Raw genomic sequence first — 25,012 nt, 5'->3', positions numbered from 1 at the left:
GCGGATCCAGGAAATAATGTTTGTGGGGTCATAGCGCGCGCAGCGCGAAATTTTTTTTTAGCCTCGTTTGGTACTTCGGACTGTACTGACTATTTCAGTCGGATAGAATAAATAGTCGTCGGATAGTACTAACTACATTAGTCGGGCGTTTGGTGCAGTGTCGAATTAATCTGTGCATGGAACAATACTAAATTTTTTTAATAATTTTTAACAAAATAATTGGTGTTAAAATGAAAAAACTCACAATATAAACAAATCATCAATATAATCAAAATAAATATGAATTGAATTTCAATTAAATTAAATATATTATACATATACAAAATATTCAAAATAAATACTCACAATATAAACAAACCATCAACATAATCAAAATAAATATGAATTGGATTTCAATTAAATTAAATATCTCATCTTGCATTCTACATATAAAAAATAATGAAAATAAAAACTCACAATATAAACAAATCATCAATATAATCAAAATAAATATGAATTGAATTTCAATTAAATTAAATATATTCTACATATACAAAATATTCAAAATAAATACTCACAATATAAACAAACCACCAACATAATTAAAATAAATATGAATTAGGGTTGGAGGAGGAGGAGAAAACAAAAGAAATTTGGGGGTTTTAGAAAGAAGGGATTCGGATCTGTGCAAAATAGGGCTGATAGGACACATTGGGTATTTTTTTTTTGTTCAGACCTGCCCAGGACACGCTGGGCATTTGTTTTTTGTTCAGACCTGGGCCAAAACGACGCCGTTTTGCCCGTATGTTTTGAAAAAAAAGAAGCGCGCAGCTTCTTCTTCCTCTTCCTGCAGTGCCGAGCTTCGTTCAGGATTTTTGTCGAACACTTGGCGTGCGACTCCGACCCCGACGACCCCGACGACCCCAGCTCCAAGAGGTCGCGTATGGGAGCTTCAAGGTTGTTTCCATGGTTTCCAAGGGGTCGTGCGACCCCGACGACCCCACTGTGGATCCGCCCCTGACCGTATATGTAAAGCCATAAAAAAAGAAAAAGCAAATGTTCAAGCCTTGAATTCGGTTGAAAAAGTCAAATTTTAGCCCAAAATAAGTAGTCCAAATCAAAGTGATAATTACCATTACCATACTATATCATCCGAATTTTTTAACATATCAAAATTTTGGTATGGTAATGATAATAAATTTGTCATTCCAAAAGTTTGGTATGAGAGTTTTGGTACAGTAACCCTACCAAAACACTCCTATTTAAAATACTTTTACCGTTTTATATTCTTTAAAAGCAAACTTAGGACGTAAACTTAAAGAAATGTTAAGGTGACTCTTTCAAAGTGGATTCTTTATGAACTCTATGTCATCTCATATTTTTAGCAAATGTTTTATAATGTTAGCATAATAATTGATATTAAACTGTGAGGTGACAGATAGTCTATGAAAAATTACACTTTTAAGAAAGTTTTCTTAGCTTTTCTTTTCAAGTTTTTCATTAGTTAAATGGATTAGGATAATAAAAAGGTGATACAGTAGCCCAACTAATTAGTATTTTTAATGTTAAAAAACTCAAACACTTCTTATGCTATAGCCCACCATTCGAGACGAGACGAAACAGTTTTGTTGCTGACACTCTGCTTCGTGCCACATCTGAAATAAATATTTAAGACGCGTTCGTTTGATCTTGTTAGGTTTTTGAAGCTAGTCAAGTGTGGTCTCGTTTGTCTGATGCACCAAATGCACACTTAGAATTGTGGTAATAATCAGTTTACATGATTTTTCTCGCAAAATATTTTCTCATTATGCTGAATTGATGATGATGCTCACCAATGTAGATACGTTTAAATTTTAAAATCTATAGAATAAATAAACAACAACAACAACAACAACAAAGCCTTTTCCCACTAAGTGGGGTCGGCTATATGAATCCTAGAACGCCATTGCGCTCGGTTTTGTGTCATGTCCTCCGTTAGATCCAAGTACTCTAAGCCTTTTCTTAGAGTCTCTTCCAAAGTTTTCCTAGGTCTTCCTCTACCCCTTCGGCCCTGAACCTCTGTCCCGTAGTCACATCTTCGAACCGGAGCGTCAGTCGGCCTTCTTTGCACATGTCCAAATCACCGGAACCGATTTTCTCTCATCTTTCCTTCAATTTCGGCTACTCCTACTTTACCTCGGATATCCTCATTCTCAATCTTATCCTTTCTCGTGTGCCCACACATCCCACGAAGCATCCTCATCTCTGCTACACCCATTTTGTGTACATGTTGATGTTTCACCGCCCAACATTCTGTGCCATACAACATCGCTGGCCTTATTGCCGTCTTATAAAATTTTCCCTTGAGCTTCAGTGGCCTACGACGGTCACACAACAATGCTGGATGCACTCTTACACTTCATCCATCCAGCTCGTATTCTATGGTTGAGATCTCCATCTAATTCTCCGTTCTCTTGTAAGATAGATCCTAGGTAGCGAAAACGGTCGCTTTTTGTGATCTTCGCTAAATTGCTCCGGTCATTAGTGTGGATAAGTATATAAATGGATAGAGATAGGAAAGCAAACACAAGATGTACGTGGTTCACCCAGATTGGCTACGTCCACGGAATAGAAGAGTTCTCATTAATTGTGAAGGGTTTACACAAGTACATAGGTTCAAGCTCTCCTTTAGTGAGTACAAGTGAATGATTTAGTACAAATGACATTAGAGTACAAATGACATTAGGAAATATTGTGGGAGAATGATCTCGTAATCACGAAACTTCTAAGTATCGGAGTGTGGTATCATCTTGACTTGCCTTATCTGTCTCATAGGTAGATGTGGCAGCTTCTCTGGAAGTACTCTTCCTCCATCCAGGGGTGGTATCTTTAACTGGTGGAGATGCACAAGGTAATGTATCAATTTCACTTGAAGCTTACTTGTAGTTTCAGGCTTGGTCAAGCGCGATACAAACCATGTAGTAGAAGTCCCCCAAGTCGCCGAGCTAGGGGATTTGCTGAAAGAGGTGACAGACAAGGTAAGCAATCAGAGCTCCGGTTGATTGTTCACCTTCTCCCCATCTTGCAGCAGCATGAAGGATAAAGAGAAGAAAAATGAGAAAAGATGATATGGGATACTTTTGCTTTTGAAGAAGTAACTTTCCACAGGCTTATTCTTGAACTGAGCTGGAGGGTTTTCTGGTTTCCTCCAGAGTATAAGGCCGACTGAAGAATTTGAGGGTCAAAACAAGTCCATCAAATCTAGAGTACGTTCGACCCTGCTGATATGGGATACTTTTGCTTTTGACAGAGTAATGGATGGATCGGCACGTGTGCTGTTACGCTTGTCTCCACATGCTTCCTTGTATCCTTCGCACTTGCCCTATCTGTTCCTCAAGCAGATGCGGTATCTTCCCTGGCAACATAAGATGTTGAAGATGAGTACTCGAGAGCAATGCCAGGTAAGTAATCAGGTAAGGGGTTCCAGGCTGTCAGTTCCTGGCTGAGAGCTTGATTTCAAGTGCTGACTGATTGCTCTCTTTCTCCTTGTCTTGCAGGTAAAAACAAGGCCAAAGGAAAAGACAGGGAAAAAGCATGATATGGGATACTCTTGCTTTTAACCCTGATGATATGAGATATTCTTGCTCTAGTATAGCTTGTTTGCAAAGGTATTATCGGGGGGAAAGAAAGCTGAATATTTCGAAAGGCGTCGTTGGGAGTGCCCTCTCAGATATGAGGAAGGGTTGAGCATTTTTGCAGGTCTGCCTGTCCGTTGGGGATGGAGGTCGACATATATAGGAGTCTCCCTAACAACAAGTAGTAATGCTATTCCTTTACCCTGCTTGGTCATAGCACGGTAGTGGGAGCTGCCAGCTTCACATGTTTTAACTCTGTCAGAGCACTTTGAAAAAATGGTATGTGGTATCTGGCTCTCGAGATTCGGAGAGCGATGCTTCTTCGATTTTTGAGAAATCAATCATGGTGGGGGTCTGGCTCTCGAGATTCGGGGAGCAGTGTCTCTTCGATTTTTGAGAAAGTAATCATGTTGGGAGTCTGGCTCTCGAGATTCGAAAGGCGGTGCCTCTTCGATTTTGGAGTAAGCAATCTTGTTGGGAGTGTTTTCTCGGATGTGAGTAAAGGTTGGGCATGTTTGCTAGTCTACCTTGCCACGAAGCACGGAGGTTGACACACATGGACTTTCCAATTATCCAGCAGTGGTACTGTTCCTTTACCCTTGTGGGTAATAATATGGTAGCTAGACCTTCAAAATTTATGTGTCTAAACTTTGTTAGTGCTGTTTCTTTGCTATTCTTTTACCTTTCTTGGTCAGAGCGATGTAGTGGGAGCTGCAAGCTTCACGTGCTCAACTTTGACAGAGACTTTGACAAAGTTATCTGTGGTACCCATGAGCTATTGTTGCGTGTGGGAAGTGGGTGATTGAACAGTAAGATTCATGTGCTTTCTACTTCACCAGAAGTATTCGACAAAATGCCCATAATTTCCGCAAAGCTAAGTGTGCGTGTGACAGGTGCTGACAAGGCTAGAAAAGAAGGTGCCTCTTCGATTTCTGAGATCGGCCCTCGTGGTCTCTGAGCAGCCCAGCTTTTGAGAAAGCGAGCGCCTCTTCGATTGATTCGGAGAACGATGCCTCTTCGATTTTTGAGAAAGCAATCATGCTGGGGGTCTGGCTCTCGAGATTCGGGGAGCAGTGTCTCTTCGATTTTTTAGAAAGTAATCATGTTGGGAGTCTGGCTCTCAAGATTCGGAGGGCGGTGCCTCTTCGATTTTGGAGCAAGCAATCTTGTTAGGAGTGTTTTCTCGAATGTGAGTAAAGGTTGGGCATGTTTGCTAATCTACCTTGCCACGAAGCACAGAGGTTGACACACAGGGACTTTCCAATTATCCAGCAATGGTACTGTTCCTTTACCCTCTCTTCGATTTTTGAGAAAGTAGTCATGTTGGGAGTCTGGCTCTCGAGATTCGGAGGACGGTGCCTCTTCGATTTTGGAGCAAGCAATCTTATTGGGAGTGTTTTCTCGAATGTGAGTAAAGGTTGGGCATGTTTGCTAGTCTACCTTGCCACGAGGCACAGAGGTTGACACACAGGGAATTTCCAATTATCCAACAGTGGTACTGTTCCTTTACCCTTGTGGGTAATAATATGGTAGCTAGACCTTCAAAATTTATGGGTCTAAACTTTGTTAGTGCTGTTTCTTTGCTATTCTTTTACCCTTCTTGGTTAGAGCAATGTAGTGGGAGCTGCAAGCTTCACATGCTCAACTTTGGCAGAGAACTTTGGCAAAGTTATCTGTGGTACCCATGAGCTATTGCTGCGTGTGGGAAGTGGGTGATTGGACAGTAAGATTCATGTGTTTTCTACTTCCCCAGAAGTCTTCGACAGAATACCCATAATTTCCGCAAAGCTGAGTATGCGTGTGACAGGTGCTGACAAGGCTGGAAAAGTAGGTGCCTCTTCGATTTCTGAGATTGGCCCTCGTGGTCTCTGAGGAGCCCAGCTTTTGAGGAAGCGAGCGCCTCTTCGATTTCTGAGATCGGCTTTCGTGGTCTTTGAGCAGCCTAACTTTTGAGAAAGCAAACACCTCTTCGATTTATGAGATCAACCCTCGTGGTCTCTAAGCAGCCCAGCTTTTGAGAAAGCAAACGCCTCTTCGATTTCTGAGCAGGCGCCTCTTCGATGTCTGAAGCTCCGTCGAGTGCAGCTTTTTATAGGGGCTGGCATTAAGTTCCAAAGCACACTTGAATCTCCACCAGTAGAAGCTCCATTCTTGCACTTCTAAGATCTTGATTTGTCCGACCTCTTCTCTCTTCAATACCTTTGAAAATGTCTGGCCCCTCCGACCGTCGTTTTGACTTGAACCTTGTTGAAGAGGCAGCCTCGCCTTCTCCAGACAACATATGGCGCCCATCCTTCGTCTCCCCTACTGGTCCTCTTACCGTTGGGGATTCCGTGATGAAGAATGATATGACCGCTGCGGTGGTGGCCAGGAACCTTCTCACTCCCAAAGATAACAGACTACTTTCCAAACGGTCTGATGAGTTAGCTGTTAAGGATTCACTGGCTCTCAGTGTTCAGTGTGCAGGTTCTGTGTCTAATATGGCCCAACGCCTATTTGCTCGAACCCGCCAAGTTGAATCATTGGAGGCCGAAGTGATGAGTCTCAAACAGGAGATTAGAGGGCTCAAGCATGAGAATAAACAGTTGCACCGGCTCGCACATGACTATGCTACAAACATGAAGAGGAAGCTTGACCAGATGAAGGAAACTGATGGTCAGGTTTTACTTGATCATCAGAGATTTGTGGGTTTGTTCCAAAGGCATTTATTGCCTTCGTCTTCTGGGGCTGTACCGCGTAATGAAGCTCCAAATGATCAACCTCTGATGCCTCCTCCTTCTAGGGTTCTGTCCAGTACTGAGGCTCCGAATGATCCCCCTCCGATGCCTTCTCTTTCTGGGGCTCTACCGACTGCTGAAACTTCTCCTAAGCAACCTTTGTGAAGGCTCCATCTTGTTTGTTTATTTTGACTCATGTATATGTACATATTTGTAGCTTATCGGGGATATCAATAAATAAGTTTTCCTTCATTTCAACGTATTGTGTTAAATACACCAAAGCCTTCTTCGCTAAGTTCTTTGAATTTTCTTTTGTTGAAGCTTGTATGTTGAAGCTTTCTGAGTGGAGCATGTAGGTTGGGGTAGTGTTCCCTTAATTTTTCGAGTGAGGAAAACTTCTCGGTTGGAGACTTGGGAAATCCAAGTCACTGAGTGGGATCGGCTATATGAATCTTAGAACGCCATTGTGCTCGGTCCTGTGTCATGTCCTTCGTTAGATCCAAGTACTCTAAGTCTTTTCTTAGAGTCTCTTCCAAAGTTTTCCTAGGTCTTCCTCTACCCCTTCGGCCCTGAACCTCTGTCCCATAGTCGCATCTTCTAATCGGAGCGTCAGTAGGCCTTCTTTGCACATGTCCAAACCACCGTAACCGATTTTCTCTCATCTTTCCTTCAATTTCGACTACTCCTACTTTATCCCGGATATCCTCATTCCTAATCTTATCCTTTCTCGTGTGCCCACACATCCAACGAAGCATCCTCATCTCCGCTACACCCATTTTGTGTACGTGTTGATGCTTCACCGCCCAACATTCTGTGCCATACAGCATCGCCGGCCTTATTGCCGTCCTATAAAATTTTCCCTTGAGCTTTAGTGGCATACGACGATCACACAACACGCCAGATGCACTCTTCCACTTCATCCATCCAGCTTGTATTCTATGGTTGAGATCTCCATCTAATTCTCCGTTCTTTTGCAAGATAGATCCTAGGTAACGAAAACGGAATATCAAAATTTAAATTCATTAAATAATAATAAATATGGTAGTAACATTACCAACGGTGGATGATGATGGTGAGCAAACATGCGTTATTTTTTGTGTTTTTTGTTCGGGTTAATACGAAGTTAACTAAATATTAAGGAAAATTAATAAAAATAGCTTGAAAATTTTGAATTTTAACCAAAATGACAAAAAAATATTGTAAATAGATAGTATCAAAAGTGATTTTATAGAGTAAAAAAAGTGAAGGAGTAACCAATAGTGTAGCCGCCGCATGGTACTTTCAATGGAGTATATTATACGCACGTTTAAAGCACACGTGCAAAGGCCTCGGCTCCTCATCCCAGCGGGGCACTGTGAAGTCTCAAGTCTCACCCACTGGTCGTGTCTGCTGGTGTCGATGGTAAGAACAGTGCTAGAGTAGAGGTACAGGTGCACCAGCAGCAGGGATATTAGGGGATTTCGACTTAATTGAATTCTAACTTTTTGGAGTTTTAGGAGGAAAAGGGCAGGCTAACCAAATCATGTTTTCGTTGACGGTCAAGCCCTCTTTCATCTTACCCAAATTTTCTCTGCCGTCGTCGTCGTCGTCGTCTTCTTCTTCCTCCTCTTCTGCCGCACAGTGTCGGGCTGGGCCGTGTTCTTCCTCCTCGGTCAGCTTCCCACGAAAAACAGAGGCCTCAAAGAGCGACACTCCCAAGGCCTCTGCCGATTCCAACCCTCGCAACGCCACCACTCTGGTACCATCTCAATTTTACTCTCCTTTGTTAATGTTATGCTAGTCTAGTTGTCGTTTACTAGCCAGTTATAAATCGTAATTATAGTGTATTTGAGTGTTGTATGTTACTGGAACAAATGATATGGATTATGGATGATGATATTGCTCAGATGGTAACAATACCCGCAAACTAGAGCTTTGAATCAACGCGTCGTGCTTCATTTCGCCAAATATTTAGTTGAAACACATATATGATTGTTTTACTAGCTAGCTCATATCATTGACTGAACTACTTGCTGGATACTTTCTTCAACTCGACAGCCAAAGAGCAGGAGAGAAATTCTGTTGGAGTATGTAAAAAATGTGCAGCCAGAATTCATGGAGCTGTTTGTAAAAAGGGCACCCCAGCAGGTATTTTATATGTTGCCATTAGTGCATACCATCTTAATGTCAATGAGGGTTTATTACTACTACTTATGCAATTTCCATGCCTTCTCACTGAATTGACAACACTTTTCACGCTTACTCAAGTAGGTTGTTGGTGCAATGCGCCAAGCAGTGACAAATATGATTGGAACATTACCCCCACAATTTTTTGCAGTGACACTCACCACCGTAAGTCTATAACTATTATTCTTTCTTTTCGTCACCATAGCAGCTTGAGTATAGTAACATCTTATCTGATGGGTTCCTTATGTTGGAATTTGGGTGGCTGACTGATTTAAACTGATGCAAATTTCATGTGCATGTTTTCTTAGTTGTTGCATTTAAGGAATTTATGTACTTAGTGGGATTGGTTGACTTCCATCTCAGGTCGCAGAAAATCTTGCACAACTCTTGTACAGTATCATGATGACTGGATTTATGTTTCAGAATGCACAGTACAGGTTGGAACTTCAGCAAGGTTTAGAGCATTCAGCTGCTCTTCCTGAAGTGCAAGACAAGAAGGTAATATTTTTCTCATTTTTTTTTCAAGTTCTATCTATGAACCATACTCATCCTTTTGGCCATTGAGGAAACCGTTTACTACATTACCATTTACCGAAGAAAAACCATAACTTGTTTTTGAAGGCTTTGGCTTACCATTTATTTGTTATTGTGTTTTTCTGATGGCACTGAGATTAGGCCCTGATGGCAAGTTCAATCATCTGACCCCTGCGTTATTAACATGCAAACTCCTGCTTCTCCTTAGTAATATGCAGAGTTTGTGACATTCACTATTCAGATGTTTCTGATACATTTTTCATAGTCGTTTAAAGGACTTTTTTCAATCTTTCTATTTTAGTTTTTGAGAGGTTCCGCTGTACAAACTTTAAATGGGCCCAGTGACTGTTACAGGATGCACCAGATTATGCACCTGGTACACAGAAGAACGTGGCAGGTGAAGTTATTAGGTGGAATAATGTTTCTGGCCCTGAGAGAATAGATGCTAAGAAGTACATTGAGTTACTTGAAGCAGAGATTGAGGAACTAAATAACCAAGTTGGTAGGAAATCCTCGGGCGGACAAAATGAATTGTTGGAATATCTCAAGTCTCTTGAACCCCAAAATTTAAAGGTCAACAACATCCCCTCTGCTTATCCCAACTACTTTCGGTTGGCTAAATGTTTAGGTTCGTGGCTGGCAGCTGAGCATGGTAGGCTTGTGACTAAATTCTAAGTGCTTTTTGTTAGAACATCTCAAGACCCACACTACTATTATTAATTTATAACTGTTATTGTCTGAGGTAAATTTTTAGGTTGAAAAGATCTTACTAGTTGGCTGCGCCATCATCCACAACATATTGTAGCTATCTAATGTGAATTGTACTACTGTGATTTTTTCAAACGAGAAAAACAATCATAGTTAGTCATTATTGCTTCTGAAATTAGTAGATTTATTTATAAAGGTCCATAAATCTCTCTGTGACTCTTGGTTAAATGTCTTCAAATTTGAAGGAACTGACCAGCAGTGCTGGAGACGATGTTGTGGTTGCGATGAATACATTCATCAAGCGGCTTTTGGCTGTTTCTGATCCTCGCCAAATGAAGGTTTGCCTCTGGAATGAGCTGTCTTTAACTTGCGGTTTAAGTTTCGGGCAATCCTTCCTGTAATGGAAGTATTTTCCAAAAAAATAAAAATAAAAATAAAAATAAAAATAAATGGATCTATAAGTTGAAGTGGAGCCATCTCATATCAATATCACTCTTAAATTTAGGGATAGCAATCTCACATGTTCTTATCAAGTTCACAAACTGGAAGTAACCGTGTTAAACAACTGGTATGTGTTGGTACAGACAAGTGTAACAGAGACAACTGCACCGGAATTTGCGAAGCTGCTGTATGGCTGATGGTTGTTGGATACAGCATTTGCAATATCGAAGTTCGTTTTGATATGGAACGAGTACTTGGGACTCCTCCGAAGCTCGCTGAATTGCCTCCAGGAGAAAATGTTTAATTACTCCGGAAAGAATTACAAAATAGGCGTGAAAGTTAATGAGAGGGGATCTAGAATGCTGGTGGTCCTAGTTGAGCTAATGGTATGTGTTCCTTAGAATGTGGACGAAACTGAGGGTTCCAATGAGATGCGAGCAGGAATGGAAGGAGAGAAAAAAAAAATTAGATAGATGAATTAGGAGGCGGCCCGGGATCTTTTACTTTTAGCATGAAACTCCAAATAACGATTCTTTTTTAGAAAAACTAACGAAAAATGTTTGAAAACTTTGAGTTTTAATGAAAATGACAAAAAGATGTTGTAAGTGAATAGTATTATAAGTGATTTTTTAGATTAAAAATATGATTTTTCTTTAAAATAAACAGTACCATGAGTGTTTCGTTAAAACTCTCTTCTTTTTTTTCTAGCAACAAAGAGTCTCAACTGCGAACCGAGTGATCCAATCCAAATGGCCCGATAAAGAAGCCCAAGCCTGCGCTCTCTCTTTTTTTTCTTTTCTTTGACGTACTATTTCTTTTATCATTTTTTTAGAGAGTTTTAACGAAAAATTTCTGGTACTGTTTACTTTAATGATAAAATCATATTTTTATACTAAAAAGTCGATCTTGGTATTATTCATTTTACCATTTATTTTGTCATTATCGTTAAAACTCAAAATTTTCAAGTTCTTTTCATTAGTTTTTCTTTTCCCAAATTCTTTCGGTCTCTATTCTTTTGATCGTCATTTGTTAGTCAATAATTTTTATCTTATGTCTCCGAAGGGACCGTGAAATCCTTTTCCTTTTTTGGAATGGGTATCATTTCCGGTTCCTCTTTGTGAGGATTCTGAGAATCTTCAAATCATGTACGTTTATCGTACATCGTACGGTTAGAAATTATTTTAAATATTTTGATTTAAAATTAAATATAACTAAAACTAACCGTATGATGTACGATAAACGGACATGATTTAAGGATCTCCAAGATTCTCACAAAGAGGATCCTCATTCCTTTTTTTGTTACAGTAGTCATGTAATCTTTTTTTTTTTTTTTAGCAAAGTGATTTGTTACTTTTGTTGGTTAAGGACATGAAAATCTTAATAATTAATTAATAGACTTAGCACATCTTAGTAGAGGAAATTGGAAATCCTAGCACAGAATCCGGATTAATCATAAAATCGTTAGCAATCAATAGAATATTAAAGTCGAGCACAACACATCCTAGTCCTAGTAGAGAAAATCCTAAAAGAGGATCCAAACGGATGATGAAATCTGATGTTGAAATCCTTAACCATTAATAGAAGAAATCACTAGCTCAGCTGGCTAGCTAGTGTTACGTATATAATATCATCAGTCATCAGGAACTGAATCATCTATCACCTACCTAGCTAATTGAGTTAATCAAGATGTCGACGTCCAAGATGCAAGTCAAGATAATTTCCGATGAGTGCATCAAACCCTCTTCCCCAACACCCCAACACCTGAGAACCCACAAGCTCTCCCTTTTAGACCAGTTCATTCCCTCCATCTATGTACCCATGATCCTCTTCTTTAACCCCTCGTCCTCCATTCACCCCATTAATATTAATATTACTACTCCAATGAGGTCCCAACTGCTAAAGCAATCCCTCTCAGAAACCTTGACTCACTTTCACCCACTTGCCGGTAGAATTAGAGATAGTCTTTCTATTGATTGCAATGACGAGCGGGCTCGTTACATAGAGGCCGAAGTTGACTCCAATCTCTCCCAGTTTCTCAACCATCCTGATCTCTCATTCATCAGTCAGTTCCTTCCCGGTGAGGCTAGTTGGCACGAAGCAGCTCCCGGAGCTCATGTAGCTATGATGCAAATCACCAACTTTGCATGCGGCGGTTTCGTTCTGGGTGCCTTTGTCTCACATATGGTTGTTGATGGAACCGCTTTGAGCGCCTTCTTCAAAGCTTGGGCCGCTGCAACATTTCGCTACATAGCGACTCCTAACACTCCTCATTATATTTATACCAAGGGTAAGTTTGATGCACCATCTTTGTTTCCCCAAAATGATGCATACCCAAGAGAAGCGACTATGATGGCTTTGTACTACCGCTTCCTGAAAGTGGGAAACTGTGTTACAAGGAGAATTGTATTTGATGCTCCTGCTCTGGCCACACTCAAGAGAAAAGCAGCCAGCTCAACGGTGCCAAATCCAACGCGTGTGGAGGTTGTCACGGCACTCATCTGGAAGCACATTATGGCTGCCTTTAACTTGAAGACCGAACGTAATATTGTTCAGAACCGAAGCACAACTCTGATAACACACGCTGTGAATTTGCGTCGAAGAGCTGTGCCACCATTTTCCGAATACACTATGGGAAATTTTCTGTCCATGGCAGCCGCACTGTCACAATGCAGTACTGAAGATAATTATCAAAAGGAGGACAACTTAGCTCATGTTGATGATGATCGTGATCATGAGTTGGGTAGGTTGGCGAAGCATGTGAGGGAAGCAATAAGCAAACTTGATGGTGATTTTGTACAAAGCCTACAAGGAGATGGGACTAGAGGGCTCACCAAATTCTGTGAGCCTTTCAAGGAGATAAGAGAGACTTTGTCTCGCACAAGTGCAGATGCAGCTGATGGACAGAGCCTGGATTGTATAGGGTTTAGCAGCTGGTGCAATTTTGGTCTTTATGAAGTTGATTTTGGGTGGGGAAAGCCGTCGTGGGTGTCATGTGTTGGAGGAAAGAGGGGTGCAGATGAGCCTGTGTACATGAATATGGTGGTTTTAATGGATACAAGGTCGGGGGATGGGGTTGAAGCCTGGATTTATCTAGATGAGCAAGACATTGCTATATTAGAGCATGATCCTCACTTCCTTGCTTTTGTTTCTTTAAACCCTAGTCCTCTTTCTGTTGCCATCAAAACACCATAGACAGGTGCTGTAGGCAGAAGGCAACTCTGTTCCTCATCCGGGTCCCTGACATTGATTAGTGAAACAAAGATCCGTCAAATCTATGCCATTAATGTATGTGCTAAACCAAAATCAATATTAAAGAAATTAGAGTTTCATTGACTTACTAGAGTTTCATTTCAAAGAAATTAGAAATGTTAATCCTGTTAGACAGACTAGAGACAACAGTAAACTTGTTAGTTGTGAAGATCAATTACCATCTCCATCGTTGCTGCGTTGAATTCAAGCTGCTGGAGCTCCCTTGGGCCTCGGCAATGGAGTCATTGCGCTCCCATTGGCAGTCCTATTCCTACGTTTATCTCAAAAACCAAAGAAATATATATACATAGGCTAATCGGATGATAGCTCCCATAATGAAAAATTTTGGATTTAAAATCTCGTGGTAAACTGTGTTAGGATTCAGGTCTAAATTGAAACACCCCAACCCTATTTTTATTTAAAAATGGTTTTATTCCTTAATTGGTGAGCCCATGGGACCCACCTTGGTTTATTTTTGTGTTTTCCGGTCTCCCACTTTCCTCTCTCAGTTCTCTCTTCTACCTCACCTCTACCGTAACTCTCTCTTCCTCTCACCCGAGCTCTCTCCCCCTCGTCTCTCTCCTTCTCGTCCTCCCATGAGCACACACCCACACTAACGCACTCACATACCCACCACCATAACCACCTAGCTATGACACCACCATCACCTCTGGAACTTTCTTCTCTCTCTCCCCCGTCTCGGCGAAGCTCCGGAACACCCATAGAACACCCAAGTCTCCCCCGACGACTCCGGCGACTTTCGAGACAATTTCCGGCCAAACCACGGCGAGTTGGCCGACGTGCAAGGTATTAATCTCTTTGTCTCACTGAGAACTACAACTTTCTTTTTTTGTTTCACTCAATTTCGTTGAATATTGAAGAAGTTATACTCATTTGAATCTTACCCAGTTTCCGACGACCTCAGTGGCTTTCGAGGCGTTTTCCGGCCAAACCACAGCGAGTTAGATGTCGTGTGAGGTACCATTCTCTTCGTCGCTTCGAGGGCTATAATTTCCGTTTGTGAATCACTTGATTTTGTTAAATATTGACAAAGTTATGAGCGTTTAAAGTTAGGGAAGTTTCGGCCGAATTCCGGCCTTCTTCTCCGGCAAGACCAAGAAACCAAGGCCTTCGGGCCTAAACCCATTCGAACCAGGCCCTTTGGGCCGTGCTTAAACCCAACCCAACCCCTTTTATTTTATTTTGTTTCTATTTATTTATTTTAAACCCAAAATTATTGGGCTGGGCTTTCAAGCCCAATACCTTTCAAACCCTTTTTGTTTAATTTATTTTGTTTTTATTTTAAAACCCTTAGGCTTAAGGCCTTTTTAGTTAAATCCCCTAATTTCATCTTGGGTCTCCTTGTAAAGGATTGCACGTAATCTTTGTTTGGGGTTTGATTGTGTTGTACCGCCAAGTATGGGTCTGTTTTGGCCTCTACCTTTGATGAACACTATCGACTTATCTATAATAAAAACAACAAAATGAAGCTGAATAGAGAGAGAGGAGGAGGCAAGCCGGAAGTCTGGAGAGAAAAATGAGAGAGAGAGATGGGATGCAGAGAAGCAGGCGGGCAGAGGTAGAACCCAAGTGGGTGATAAGCTATCTAGAAAAAAGCCACGGTGGGAGGGGTGGGAATGTTTACGGAGAAGAGTACAGAAATGTTAAATTTTAGACTTGAATCATAACGGTTTTTATCACAAAGAGTTTAAATCGGAATTTTTTACTACGGGAGCTATCCTCCGATTACTTTATCATCACGAAGATCATTAATCCAATTTAGCCTATATATATTACAACTACACAACAGTTGCATAGCCATTTGGAAAAGTTTCCACAAAAGAAAGAAAATTATCCTCAAGTTTTGTGGAGGGAGGTGATGCTGCTTAGTTCGGAGGAAGTGATGCTCGTGAACCCCCCATGGGGATTGTTGCAGCGGAGAAACCGTAGTCGGTGCCGGTGTCGGTGGCTAGCAAGGAAGGAAGTCTCAACCCTTAAAAGTATTCCTCTTGTCTTACCTTAAATGCTAGCATATTTAAGTATTATTTTATTATTTTTAAACTAACAATAACTCAACTTTTATTAATTTTGTTTAAAAAAATGTAATTAAAACAATAAATTTTGACACATCGAGTAAAAAAAAATATTAATAATATATTAAACTGCCAATCAACTATCATATTGAAATTTGACATCTTTAAATTTCTTTAAGGATCCTCTTAGCTTCCAATCAGGTGGTTCTACATTCGATCTGAAAAGGTTACGTGGTAGCTCTAAGGTTTATGTGGATGGTACGTCATGTCCCGCAACACCCAAGATAGGCCCTCGGATTGGCCTTTCCCTCCACCAAAACTATCCCCAGAAACAAATCAAACCGATAAAATACTCAATAGAATACCAGTAATTATACCCAGTTGAGCAATTAGTTGCGTGGGGTTGTCGCCGCTTAACAGCCATCCGTAACTGCAACACCACCAACTGCTCTGGTGGAGGAGAGGAGGAGGAGGAGCCGCCGGAGGAGGTAGATGCTCAACTCAGCTCTCTCACTTGTAAGTTGAATCAATCAAATTCAAAGGTATTGTAAAGATGATGCTTCTGCCAGTGCCACTGCCAGGTTCGACTTGCTTCCCTTCCATTCAATTTACTTCGTCCATACTCATCCGCCACCACCACCATGTCTGGCCTCTGTCCGCCACCGCAGCCGCTGCCGTTACCAATTCATCCGAACCCCATCTGCCCCCAAATCCATCTTCCTCAACTACGATTCATTCAACCCCAACCTCAACCTCAACCTCGACACGACGCCTTGGAGACGACCAAGCTGCGGCTTCCGCCCACGACTTCGGTCCCCTCCTCACCTTCCTCGCCAACTCCATGTCATCCGATGATGATTCTGCCTCCTCCTCCTCCTCCTCCCCAACCTCACTCGACCCGACGGAGTTCCAGCTGGCCCAGTCCTACGGCGCTGTCCCCGCCCCACTCTGGCACTCTCTCCTCAAATCCCTCTGCGCCTCCTCCTCCTCCTCCTCCATTGGACTTGCCTACGCCGTCGTTTCGTGGCTCCAAAAGCACAACCTCTGCTTCTCCTATGAACTCTTCTACTCCATCCTCATCCACGCCCTCGGCCGCTCCGAGAAGCTCTTCGAGGCCTTCTTGCTCTCCCAGCGCCAATCCCTCACTCCCCTCGCCTACAATGCCCTCATCGGCGCCTGTGCTCGCAACGGCGACCTCGAGAAGGCCCTCCATTTGATGTCCCGCATGCACCAGGACGGTTACGGCTCCGACTTTGTCTACTACAGCTTGATCATTCAGTCCCTCACCCGCTCCAACAAGATTGATTCTCCAATCATGCTCAAGCTCTACAGGGAGATCGAGTCCGAGAGCATTGAGATTGATGACCAGCTCTTCAACGACATCATTGCTGGTTTTGCTAAAGCCGGCGAGCCCTCCCAGGCTATGCACCTTCTGGCCATGGTCCAGGCCACTGGCTTGAACCCCAAAACCGCCACTCTGGTTGCTGTCATCTCATCCTTAGGGAATTCCGGCAGGGTAGTAGAAGCCGAAGCTATCTTCGAGGAAATGAGAGAAGGAGGACTGCAACCCAGGACCAGGGCCTACAATGCCCTCCTCAAAGGCTATGTAAAGGCAGGTCAACTGAAAGATGCCGAATCCATCGTGTCCCAGATGGAGAAGAGCGGCATTTCCCCCGATGAGCACACTTACAGCCTGCTCATCGATGCCTATGCAAATGCTGGCAGGTGGGAAAGCGCAAGAATTGTGTTGAAAGAGATGGAAGCTGGCAATGTGCAGACCAATTCTTATGTTTTCAGCAGGATTTTAGCCAGCTACCGCGATAGAGGGGAGTGGCAAAAGTCGTTCCAAGTTTTGAGGGAGATGAAGAGCAGTGGAGTAAGACCCGATAGGCATTTTTACAATGTCATGATTGACACTTGTGGAAAGTCCAATTGTCTTGATAATGCTATGGCTACCTTTGAAAGGATGCTATCTGAGGGAATCGACCCGGACACCGTCACCTGGAATACGCTTATAGATTGTTATTGCAAGTCAAGCCACCATGTAAGGGCGGAGGAGCTGTTTGAGGAAATGCAGCAAAGTGGGTGTGCCCCTTGCGCCACCACCTATAACATCATGATCAATTCCTTTGGGGAGCAGCAAAGGTGGGATGATGTGAAAGGCTTGTTGGGGAAGATGCAGGCTCAGGGTTTACTGCCCAACATAGTTACGTATACCACATTGGTTGACATTTATGGAAAGTCGGGTAGATTTACTGATGCAATAGAGTGTTTGGAGGTTATGAAGTCTGCAGGCATGAAACCATCCCCGACAATGTACAATGCCTTAATTAATGCCTATGCACAAAGAGTAAGTTGTCTTATCAACACTAATGTTAATGTGTGTGTGTGTATTTATTTCCGATTGCTGAAGCTTTAGATAGCTATCAACCAGAAGGCTATTCTTCTTACTTCAGACTACCAGTTTTATCTTTGTGTTTGGATCCTTGATAGTGAATTGGATAAGATTCTTACCGTGAGTGTGATGGTTGAGCATCCATTTGATCTTCCATATGAATGTTTGACAGGGTTTGTCGGAGTAAGCACTGAACGTGTTTAAGGTAATGAGAGCAGATGGATTAAAACCCAGTCCCTTGGCTTTCAATTCGTTAATCAATGCATTTGGTGAAGATAGAAGGGATACTGAGGCCTTTTCTGTGTTGCAGTACATGAAGGAAAATGTAAGTTATTTCTAATGTTGTCATAATTACTGTTACTGCACAGATTGGTACAACAATTGATCTTGTTTCTTTGTAACTGCAGGACCTGAAACCAGATGTAGTTACGTATACTACACTTATGAAAACCCTTATCCGTGTTGATAAATTTTATAAGGTATGAATTTCATATATTATCATAGATAACCCTTGCATCGTCATTGCATGCATAACAGCCAGGCCTTCAGCTTAAAAGTTTCATTCGAATGTACAAGTTGCATGTTTTTCGTTTCAGGTTCCAGCAGTGTATGAAGAAATGATTATGTCTGGTTGCACTCCAGATAGGAAAGCTAGGGCTATGTTACGGTCTGCGCTGAAATACATGAAACAAACACTCAGATCCTAAATGACATGATTTGAGTCATCCAGCCACAGTTAAATGTGTTCACCTGCTATGTTTGGTCAAGTGAGGTATGATATGAAGATTAAGGCCAAACCGGTTGATCTTTATGCTAGTCATAAGTTTCACACATGCCAGGATCTCCAGACTCCAATGGCTGTAAATCACCATCTTCGACAGTCTGATCATTTTGCAGGAACGATGATTCGCACTGACCATCGTGCAAGAGTATCCAACATCAAGGGCAATTGTGTTCCAGAGTTTGGGAACAATGACAGCGAGCACAGCACACCCTAGTGACAAACACAAGAACAGCTGAAGAAATACACCCCCATCACCATCACCTCACTCAAATTTTAGGTTGTAATTGTTTTCCACAAGCACCGCTGCACCAGATAAAATGTGATTCATTTCTTGTATCTTGTAAAAATTTGTCCGATTGTTTTTCATCATAAAGTAAATGTAATTATAAAACTAAATTGTATGTGTTTTTGTTCATATTTCAAAAGCAAGTATGCAAACGAATATGCATATGTTAGGCGTTAGACCGGTGGTGACATCAACTCTTGGTTATTCAAAGGTTTGATCAAGAACAACGATTAATTGTTCAGAGATTCGAGTAAAATGCAAGCATACATTCAATCCAAGCAAATAAATGATCACTTAAATTAAAAGAATATTTTGAGTATTACAGATAAACAATTACACTCCATGGGCTTAACAATTGTTCGTATCGTGTGTAAAAAATTAAAAATTTTAACTTAAAGAGACATCCTTTCTAAAAAATTTGGCATGCACCCCCCACCCCCCTATGATATTTCTTATTTTTGCTTCTCCTTTTTCCCATGACAACTAGGAACTTGAAATAAAAAAATCAACTTCAAATTATGGACCTCAACTTCTTGCTGCTCATGGTGTTTCACAATCGGTATTGAAAATCAATGGAGAAGTGGAGGAAATGTGCGGAACAACATGTCGATCAATACAGTGCAGCACGAAGCCTCTAACACGGACTTGTTTCTCAATATCAGATTGCAATAGCAGAAACAATTGGTCTAGCACACTTGCTTTTTGAAATTCTGGAACAGAACATGAACATTAACAGAACAGACGATAACAAGAAGAGCCTGAAATATGTTCTTATCTCCTGCATTCCTAGTTCAAGCACCTCCATCTTCTTTCCATATCTACTACTCCTCTCGACTAAATAACCTTCAAGATACTCATCTATGGATACCCACTTGTCTAATAAGGTGGGCACAGAAGCCTTTGAATAATTTTCACCAAGCTGGTCTGGCCCCAATTTAAAAATTGTGAAAAATGCAGCAGACCATTCATTGAGAACTCTCTGAAAGGAAAAAGATTTACACTGTTTTCATTGACTGTTGCCTCTATACATGCTGAAACTTAAAAGATGACCAAAAAACTGACATACATTGAAGGTAACGAAGTCAGTGGGATTGAACATTTTGAAGCAATCTCTTGATGAGGCTGCTCCATCTCCATATATCTGAGTCACAACAAAAACGATGCAAATTTGTATAGGTCCAAGTTGCTTTTTGATCAGAAATTTGAATTGGAAAAAATGAAAAATAACTTGACAAACCTCAAAGGTGAAAGCCATTGGCACCCTTACAATGTCGAACATAAAATCAGTTGCTGTCCCATGTGCCAGGTACCTAGAAATAAAACTTGATGAAAAAACATATAATAACCATTTTAAAAGGGTAAGCATCGAAACCTACAAACTTTGGCTCACAATTTGAGGAGAGATATGGGGGGAGGGGTGGTGGTAAAGTTTATTGATCCAAATAAACCACTTAAAATTTCAGACCCAGCAGGGGCTTAGCCTTGCAGTCCAGCTACCACCACAAAAGATGGTTACAAAAGTATAGAGGCTGATCTTAAAATTTCAGATAACAATAGTAACAATCAACTGAACAATACAATAACGACTGCGAGTAATACTAACCCAACAGAACCTCCACCAGACCCAACCATGCAACGCTTTTGGCAGTGCAGTTGGTTGAGTTCTTCAAGCAATGACTTCATCTGGTGGGAGGAAACTCCATCTGGGGTTGTGTTCTTATGGTCGTACGGCATAAATAGAGCCTGAACAAACCCGAATCTGTAAGAAATGTGTCATATGCAGAGTACACAACCACCCTAAGTTGAAATGAAACGTAAAATTGAGAATCTCTGTGACACTTCAATGGTAATTGGAAAAAAAAGAAGATAAAACAGTATAAAGTGGCGAATCATAGGGTGATATTGCATTTGGTAAAATAGAATTGCATTAATCGTTAACTTCAAAAATGGTTGATATGACTTCGGAGTCAACATGAGGGAATACTAATTGAAAGTTTATGTGACCTACCTCCATCCCAGAGTGTATATTAATCCAGATGTGTGGATCAAATGACACGGCAACTTTCCGTATTATCTGAGTTTCAGGCTCGCTGAAAGGAGCAGTTCCAGGATTTTCCTCATATGGATCATAATCCTGGGATAGAAAAACCAAATAAAAGCAAAAGAATAGTCTTAAGCACAAAAAAGAAGAAATGGAATGACAGTTGAATACTGAAGTTGAGGAGAGGAAGCAGGAAACAATAACTGAAACTACATCATCTAACGGTGGGTTATATATTAAGTGCAGTGCTTTATAATCTTAAAGAACATCCATCTGAAGAAGACATCTTAATCAATACAATTAAAAGATAATGCAGTAAAGTATGATTAACCTTCTCTTTTTTGCCCCAATCTACGCTCCAATTACGGTTGAGATCAACTCCCCTCCCTGTCCAGTATGCAAATTTAAGCATTTAGCAATCCTTATAAGATGTGATAAATAAATCAAGGATTCATGCACACATACAGACATAAAATCTTGAAGAATTACCACACACACTGGGGCATTTTACTATTGCCATGCTATCCATGAAAATATCTCTTATTAGTGTTCTTTCCTAGTTGAAATAGGAAAGTGCTTACATGAAGAAGGATTCCTAATCGACGAAGGATTCCTAGTTAAAGATGGATTCCTAGAAGAATGAAGATTCCTACTCAAACAAGGTTTCCTACTTGAAGTAGGAAAGTTAAACCTAATTGGCCTTGAGTTTCAGCAACAAAGAAGTATTCCAAGTCAAAGAAGGAAAAGGAATCCAAAAAGAAGAAGGATTGATCAAGACAAGTTTCCCTATTCCTAATGTGCAAAGGTTTCAGCTACAAAGAGGAGTCCTAAACACTTTAGGACACCTTAGCCTTATCCTAGAGGAGTGCCGCACCAATTTCAGCAAGAAGATCTATTTTCCTTGCCTTGCAAGGCTTTCTAGAAGCCTTATCCATTGTTTCCCTTTGCTGCCGCAACTATTGGACCTTTTCCCCTTTTAATTCTGATTTCTAAGCCTTTTTCCTTGTGGATTTGGGTTATCCAAGTCCATATCTGATTACCCTAGGGTTTTAAGTGCCTATATATACTCTCATTCACCCCTTGGCTAGGGGGGGATTCGAAATCATGTTTATGCTTGCTATATGATTTGATTACTTCTAATTGCGTTTCATAAGTTGTGAATTCAATTTACTTATCTATATGAATTAAAATTGATTTGTGTGTGTTGGTTGAGAGTGCACGCTTAATTTTCATGCATAAGTTTGATGCTAGGATATAAGGGAATTTCACCTAATCGTTACGAACTTATATTCAAAAGTAGTAAAGATTGTTGATCACAATCGTGTTAAGTAAATTCTTGGCATAAGTTTCATGCAATTCATAGTAACAAGTGACTCGCCAATGCTTATGATTTTCATAAAACTTAATGATCTTTGCTTGTATCTTTGTTATGCAATTCATGCAGGGAACTTGTGAGGAATGCTTTGGGTTGTCGTATGCAATTCATCCAATTCGATAACTTTAGGAAAATCTGAGGGTTAATTAGTGCAATTCACGGTTAATCTGGAGCGTTGGGAATTCATGGTTTATTGAGAAGCAATTGGAAATCGTTTTGTATGCAAGTGTGACATGTGTGGAGAAGAACCCCTTAGCTAGCTTTCCATCCATTCACTTTAACCAAATTCGTTTTAAAATTTGTTTAGTTTACAAAGTTTCTGTTTGTTTTCAATTTTCGTCAAAACCAATTCCCCATTTATTTTAAAGTGTTAAAGTAGCTAGAAATCAATTTAGTTTGTGTTTTTAAGTGTCTTGAGTCAAGTTATAACCTATTTTCGTTCAAATTGTGTTTTGTGTTCAAAACTGCCCAGAAAGTGTTTTTAAGGCAGTTTTGAGTGTTTCTGGGCTGTTTTGAGTCTTTTGGTTTGTTTTAGTGTTTTAGAGTTTAGTTTTGCATTCTTTGAGTCTAGTTTAGTGTTTTAAACTTTGTTTTTACGTTTTGAGTCAGTTTTCAAGTGATTTAGCAATCCCTCCTAATCCCCGGCCTAGAACGATCCCTACTTACATTCTTTGCTACAATTGATAAAAAGAGGGTTTAATTTGTGTGCTTATATATTTCGCATCAAATTTTTGGGGCCGTTGCCAGGGATTAGCGTTGCTAATCCCTTGGATTGTTTTATTTCACTTGGTGCGATGGCAAATGCCTTCGCCCATGAGTGGTAGGTCTCGGGTTCGAGACTTGGGAGCAGCCTCTCCATAAATGGGGGTAAGGCTAGCCGACATTCACCTCTCCCAGACCCTGCTTAAAGCGGAAGCCTTGTGCATTGGGTACGACCTTTTTTAGTGTTCTTTCATATAAAAGGGGAGCATTTGATTGACAGAGAATTCAATTTATAATGTTGTCTGTGTGTGCGTGCATGCATGTGTGGGTGCGTATATATTTTAGATCCCAGAAAACCAATTGCTTTACCATTTCTCCTCTCACAGAGGTCTCCTGCTTCAACAAGTTTACGGCCATTTAAGTTTTCCATTGGAACCACCTAATATAAAATTAGATATCAGAACACAAAAAATACCAACTTCATAAAGTATCTCCAAAGAAATAGCTAAGAATTGCAGCACATTACAAAGATGTCACCTTTATCAAGAGCTTGTCAAGGGTACTGTCTAAGGAGGCTGGGTCAAGGTTGGGTAGAAACTGTTCTTTACTCAAGATTGATAGGATTCGCAATGCAAGCTCGGATGTAATAAGCTCCCTTCCATGCTGCCCAAAACTCTGGAAGACAAGGAATCATCTGTCAAAAACACCAGCCATTACCAATCTGAGATTATCTATGACTATAAACAGCCAGCCCGCTATGCAAAATATAGTCAGAACAAATCAAGCTTATAAAAATACATGAAAAAAACCTTACAAGAAGGATTCGAAATTTTGGCTGGTCATCAGTCTCTTGCCTTCTCTGACTATAGGTAACTATTGCGATCTCAGCAGAGTAGCCCTTGTTTTGAGATTTAATTGTATCCAACTGTCATTCGCATCAAAGTATTAGAACATGAAATGAATTTCAAGGGGAAAAAAATGATAGAAGGCAAAGGAAACCTACAGTGAGCTCGTCTGGGTGCCGAAAGACGAGAGCTTTAATTTCTTCCATCAAATCCTCACTGCAGACCAATAAAAAGGAAAACTTTGATGTTATACATTAATTGTAGATGATGTTTTCGCGGTTAAAATTAAATTGCCTGAGGAATTCATAACAAGTTCACATCATCGAGTAAGGCAAATAATTGAAAGGTGAGGGAGGGAATAGCCAAGATTCGCTACAATTTCTGACCAACCTAACCAACCATAGAGTCGGGAAACAAGAAATTACAGAAAGAAACAGAAAGCCCATCACAAGATTTAAACAAAAATAAATGAATCAGTAACTATCAATTCAGCAGAAGTCCGTAGAAGCCTGATGAGATTAATCAGGCAAAATACAAGGTTAGTGCAAAACGATTGGAAAACAGTAAAGAAATAAATGTTTGATAAAAAAAGTAGAGGTTACCTGGAGTGATAGAGATCGCTGTTGATGGGGGTGAGAGTAGAAGGGTGGGTGAGATTACTATTGCCATGGACGACCAAGAAAGCTTGTAACCACGCAAAGAAGCAGAGAGTGATGGATAAGGGAGAGGAGAGAGGAAGGAGATGAGCCATGGCATTGGTAGTTGACGATCTCTTTTTTCTCTTTTTCTTGTTTTCTTTTCTATGGTTTGGGTTTTCATTATTATTTCTTTCTTTTCTTTCTTTTATTTCGAGCTGTGTCTGTGTGCGCGTGGTGTGGCAAAATGGGAAGAAAATGGCAAAAAAAATGGCAAAAGAAGGAAAGAAACAAGGGAAAGACAAGGGTTGTCTTGTCTTTTGGTCTGTTTGTCCTGTTTTTCCTAAACGTTCGACGGTTGGGTGGGTGATATTGCCTTTTTTTTTTTTTTTTTTTTTTTTGGTAAATCCATTCCGAAGAAGCAAAAGTAATTTACAAGACCAACGCCGAACCGATCTTGATCAGAAATTGATAGAACCTCGTGGGGTTACCACGAACAACACCATCA

The 25,012-nt window shown here is 40.8% G+C and overlaps 3 protein-coding genes and 1 pseudogene across 5 annotated transcripts; 3 read left to right on the top strand and 1 right to left on the bottom strand.

Annotated features, from left to right (window-relative positions):
* The first annotated feature begins 7,631 nt into the window (after positions 1–7,631).
* LOC103440195 (uncharacterized) lies at positions 7,632–10,847 on the top strand (annotated as a pseudogene). Its single transcript, XR_011576335.1, has 7 exons — positions 7,632–8,048; positions 8,348–8,437; positions 8,561–8,641; positions 8,840–8,974; positions 9,365–9,583; positions 9,964–10,056; positions 10,303–10,847. The product of XR_011576335.1 is annotated as an uncharacterized protein (transcript).
* Positions 10,848–11,845: 998 nt separating this feature from the next.
* Positions 11,846–13,351, top strand: LOC103440312 (limonoid 7-O-acetyltransferse-like). The gene has a single exon (XM_008378989.2). It carries the CDS (start codon positions 11,846–11,848, stop codon positions 13,349–13,351), a length of 1,506 nt encoding a protein of 501 aa, XP_008377211.1.
* Positions 13,352–15,596: 2,245 nt separating this feature from the next.
* LOC103440197 (pentatricopeptide repeat-containing protein At5g42310, chloroplastic-like) lies at positions 15,597–19,016 on the top strand. Of its 2 annotated transcripts, XM_070814154.1 has the most exons (5): positions 15,597–17,791; positions 18,009–18,161; positions 18,244–18,315; positions 18,433–18,608; positions 18,718–19,016. In XM_070814154.1, exons 1-2 carry the CDS (start codon positions 15,995–15,997, stop codon positions 18,021–18,023), a joined length of 1,812 nt encoding a protein of 603 aa, XP_070670255.1. In that variant the 5' UTR covers positions 15,597–15,994; the 3' UTR covers positions 18,024–18,161; positions 18,244–18,315; positions 18,433–18,608; positions 18,718–19,016. The 2 variants fall into 2 exon arrangements, with proteins under 2 accessions (XP_070670255.1, XP_017189410.1); XM_017333921.3 differs by having other exon boundaries at positions 18,433–19,016.
* LOC103440198 (uncharacterized) lies at positions 18,206–24,654 on the bottom strand. Its single transcript, XM_008378864.4, has 11 exons — positions 24,472–24,654; positions 24,028–24,085; positions 23,839–23,949; positions 23,562–23,699; positions 23,394–23,463; positions 21,279–21,334; positions 20,915–21,040; positions 20,510–20,649; positions 20,144–20,216; positions 19,973–20,047; positions 18,206–19,885 (listed from the first exon to the last, which is right to left on the bottom strand). Exons 1-11 carry the CDS (start codon positions 24,618–24,620, stop codon positions 19,565–19,567), a joined length of 1,317 nt encoding a protein of 438 aa, XP_008377086.1. The 5' UTR covers positions 24,621–24,654; the 3' UTR covers positions 18,206–19,564.
* Positions 24,655–25,012: the final 358 nt, after the last annotated feature.

Source organism: Malus domestica, chromosome 15, assembly GCF_042453785.1.
Source record: "Malus domestica chromosome 15, GDT2T_hap1".
Taxonomy (NCBI): Eukaryota; Viridiplantae; Streptophyta; class Magnoliopsida; order Rosales; family Rosaceae; genus Malus; species Malus domestica.
Note: the sequence above shows the minus strand (reverse complement) of the source record. Positions and strands in the feature narration are given on the sequence as shown.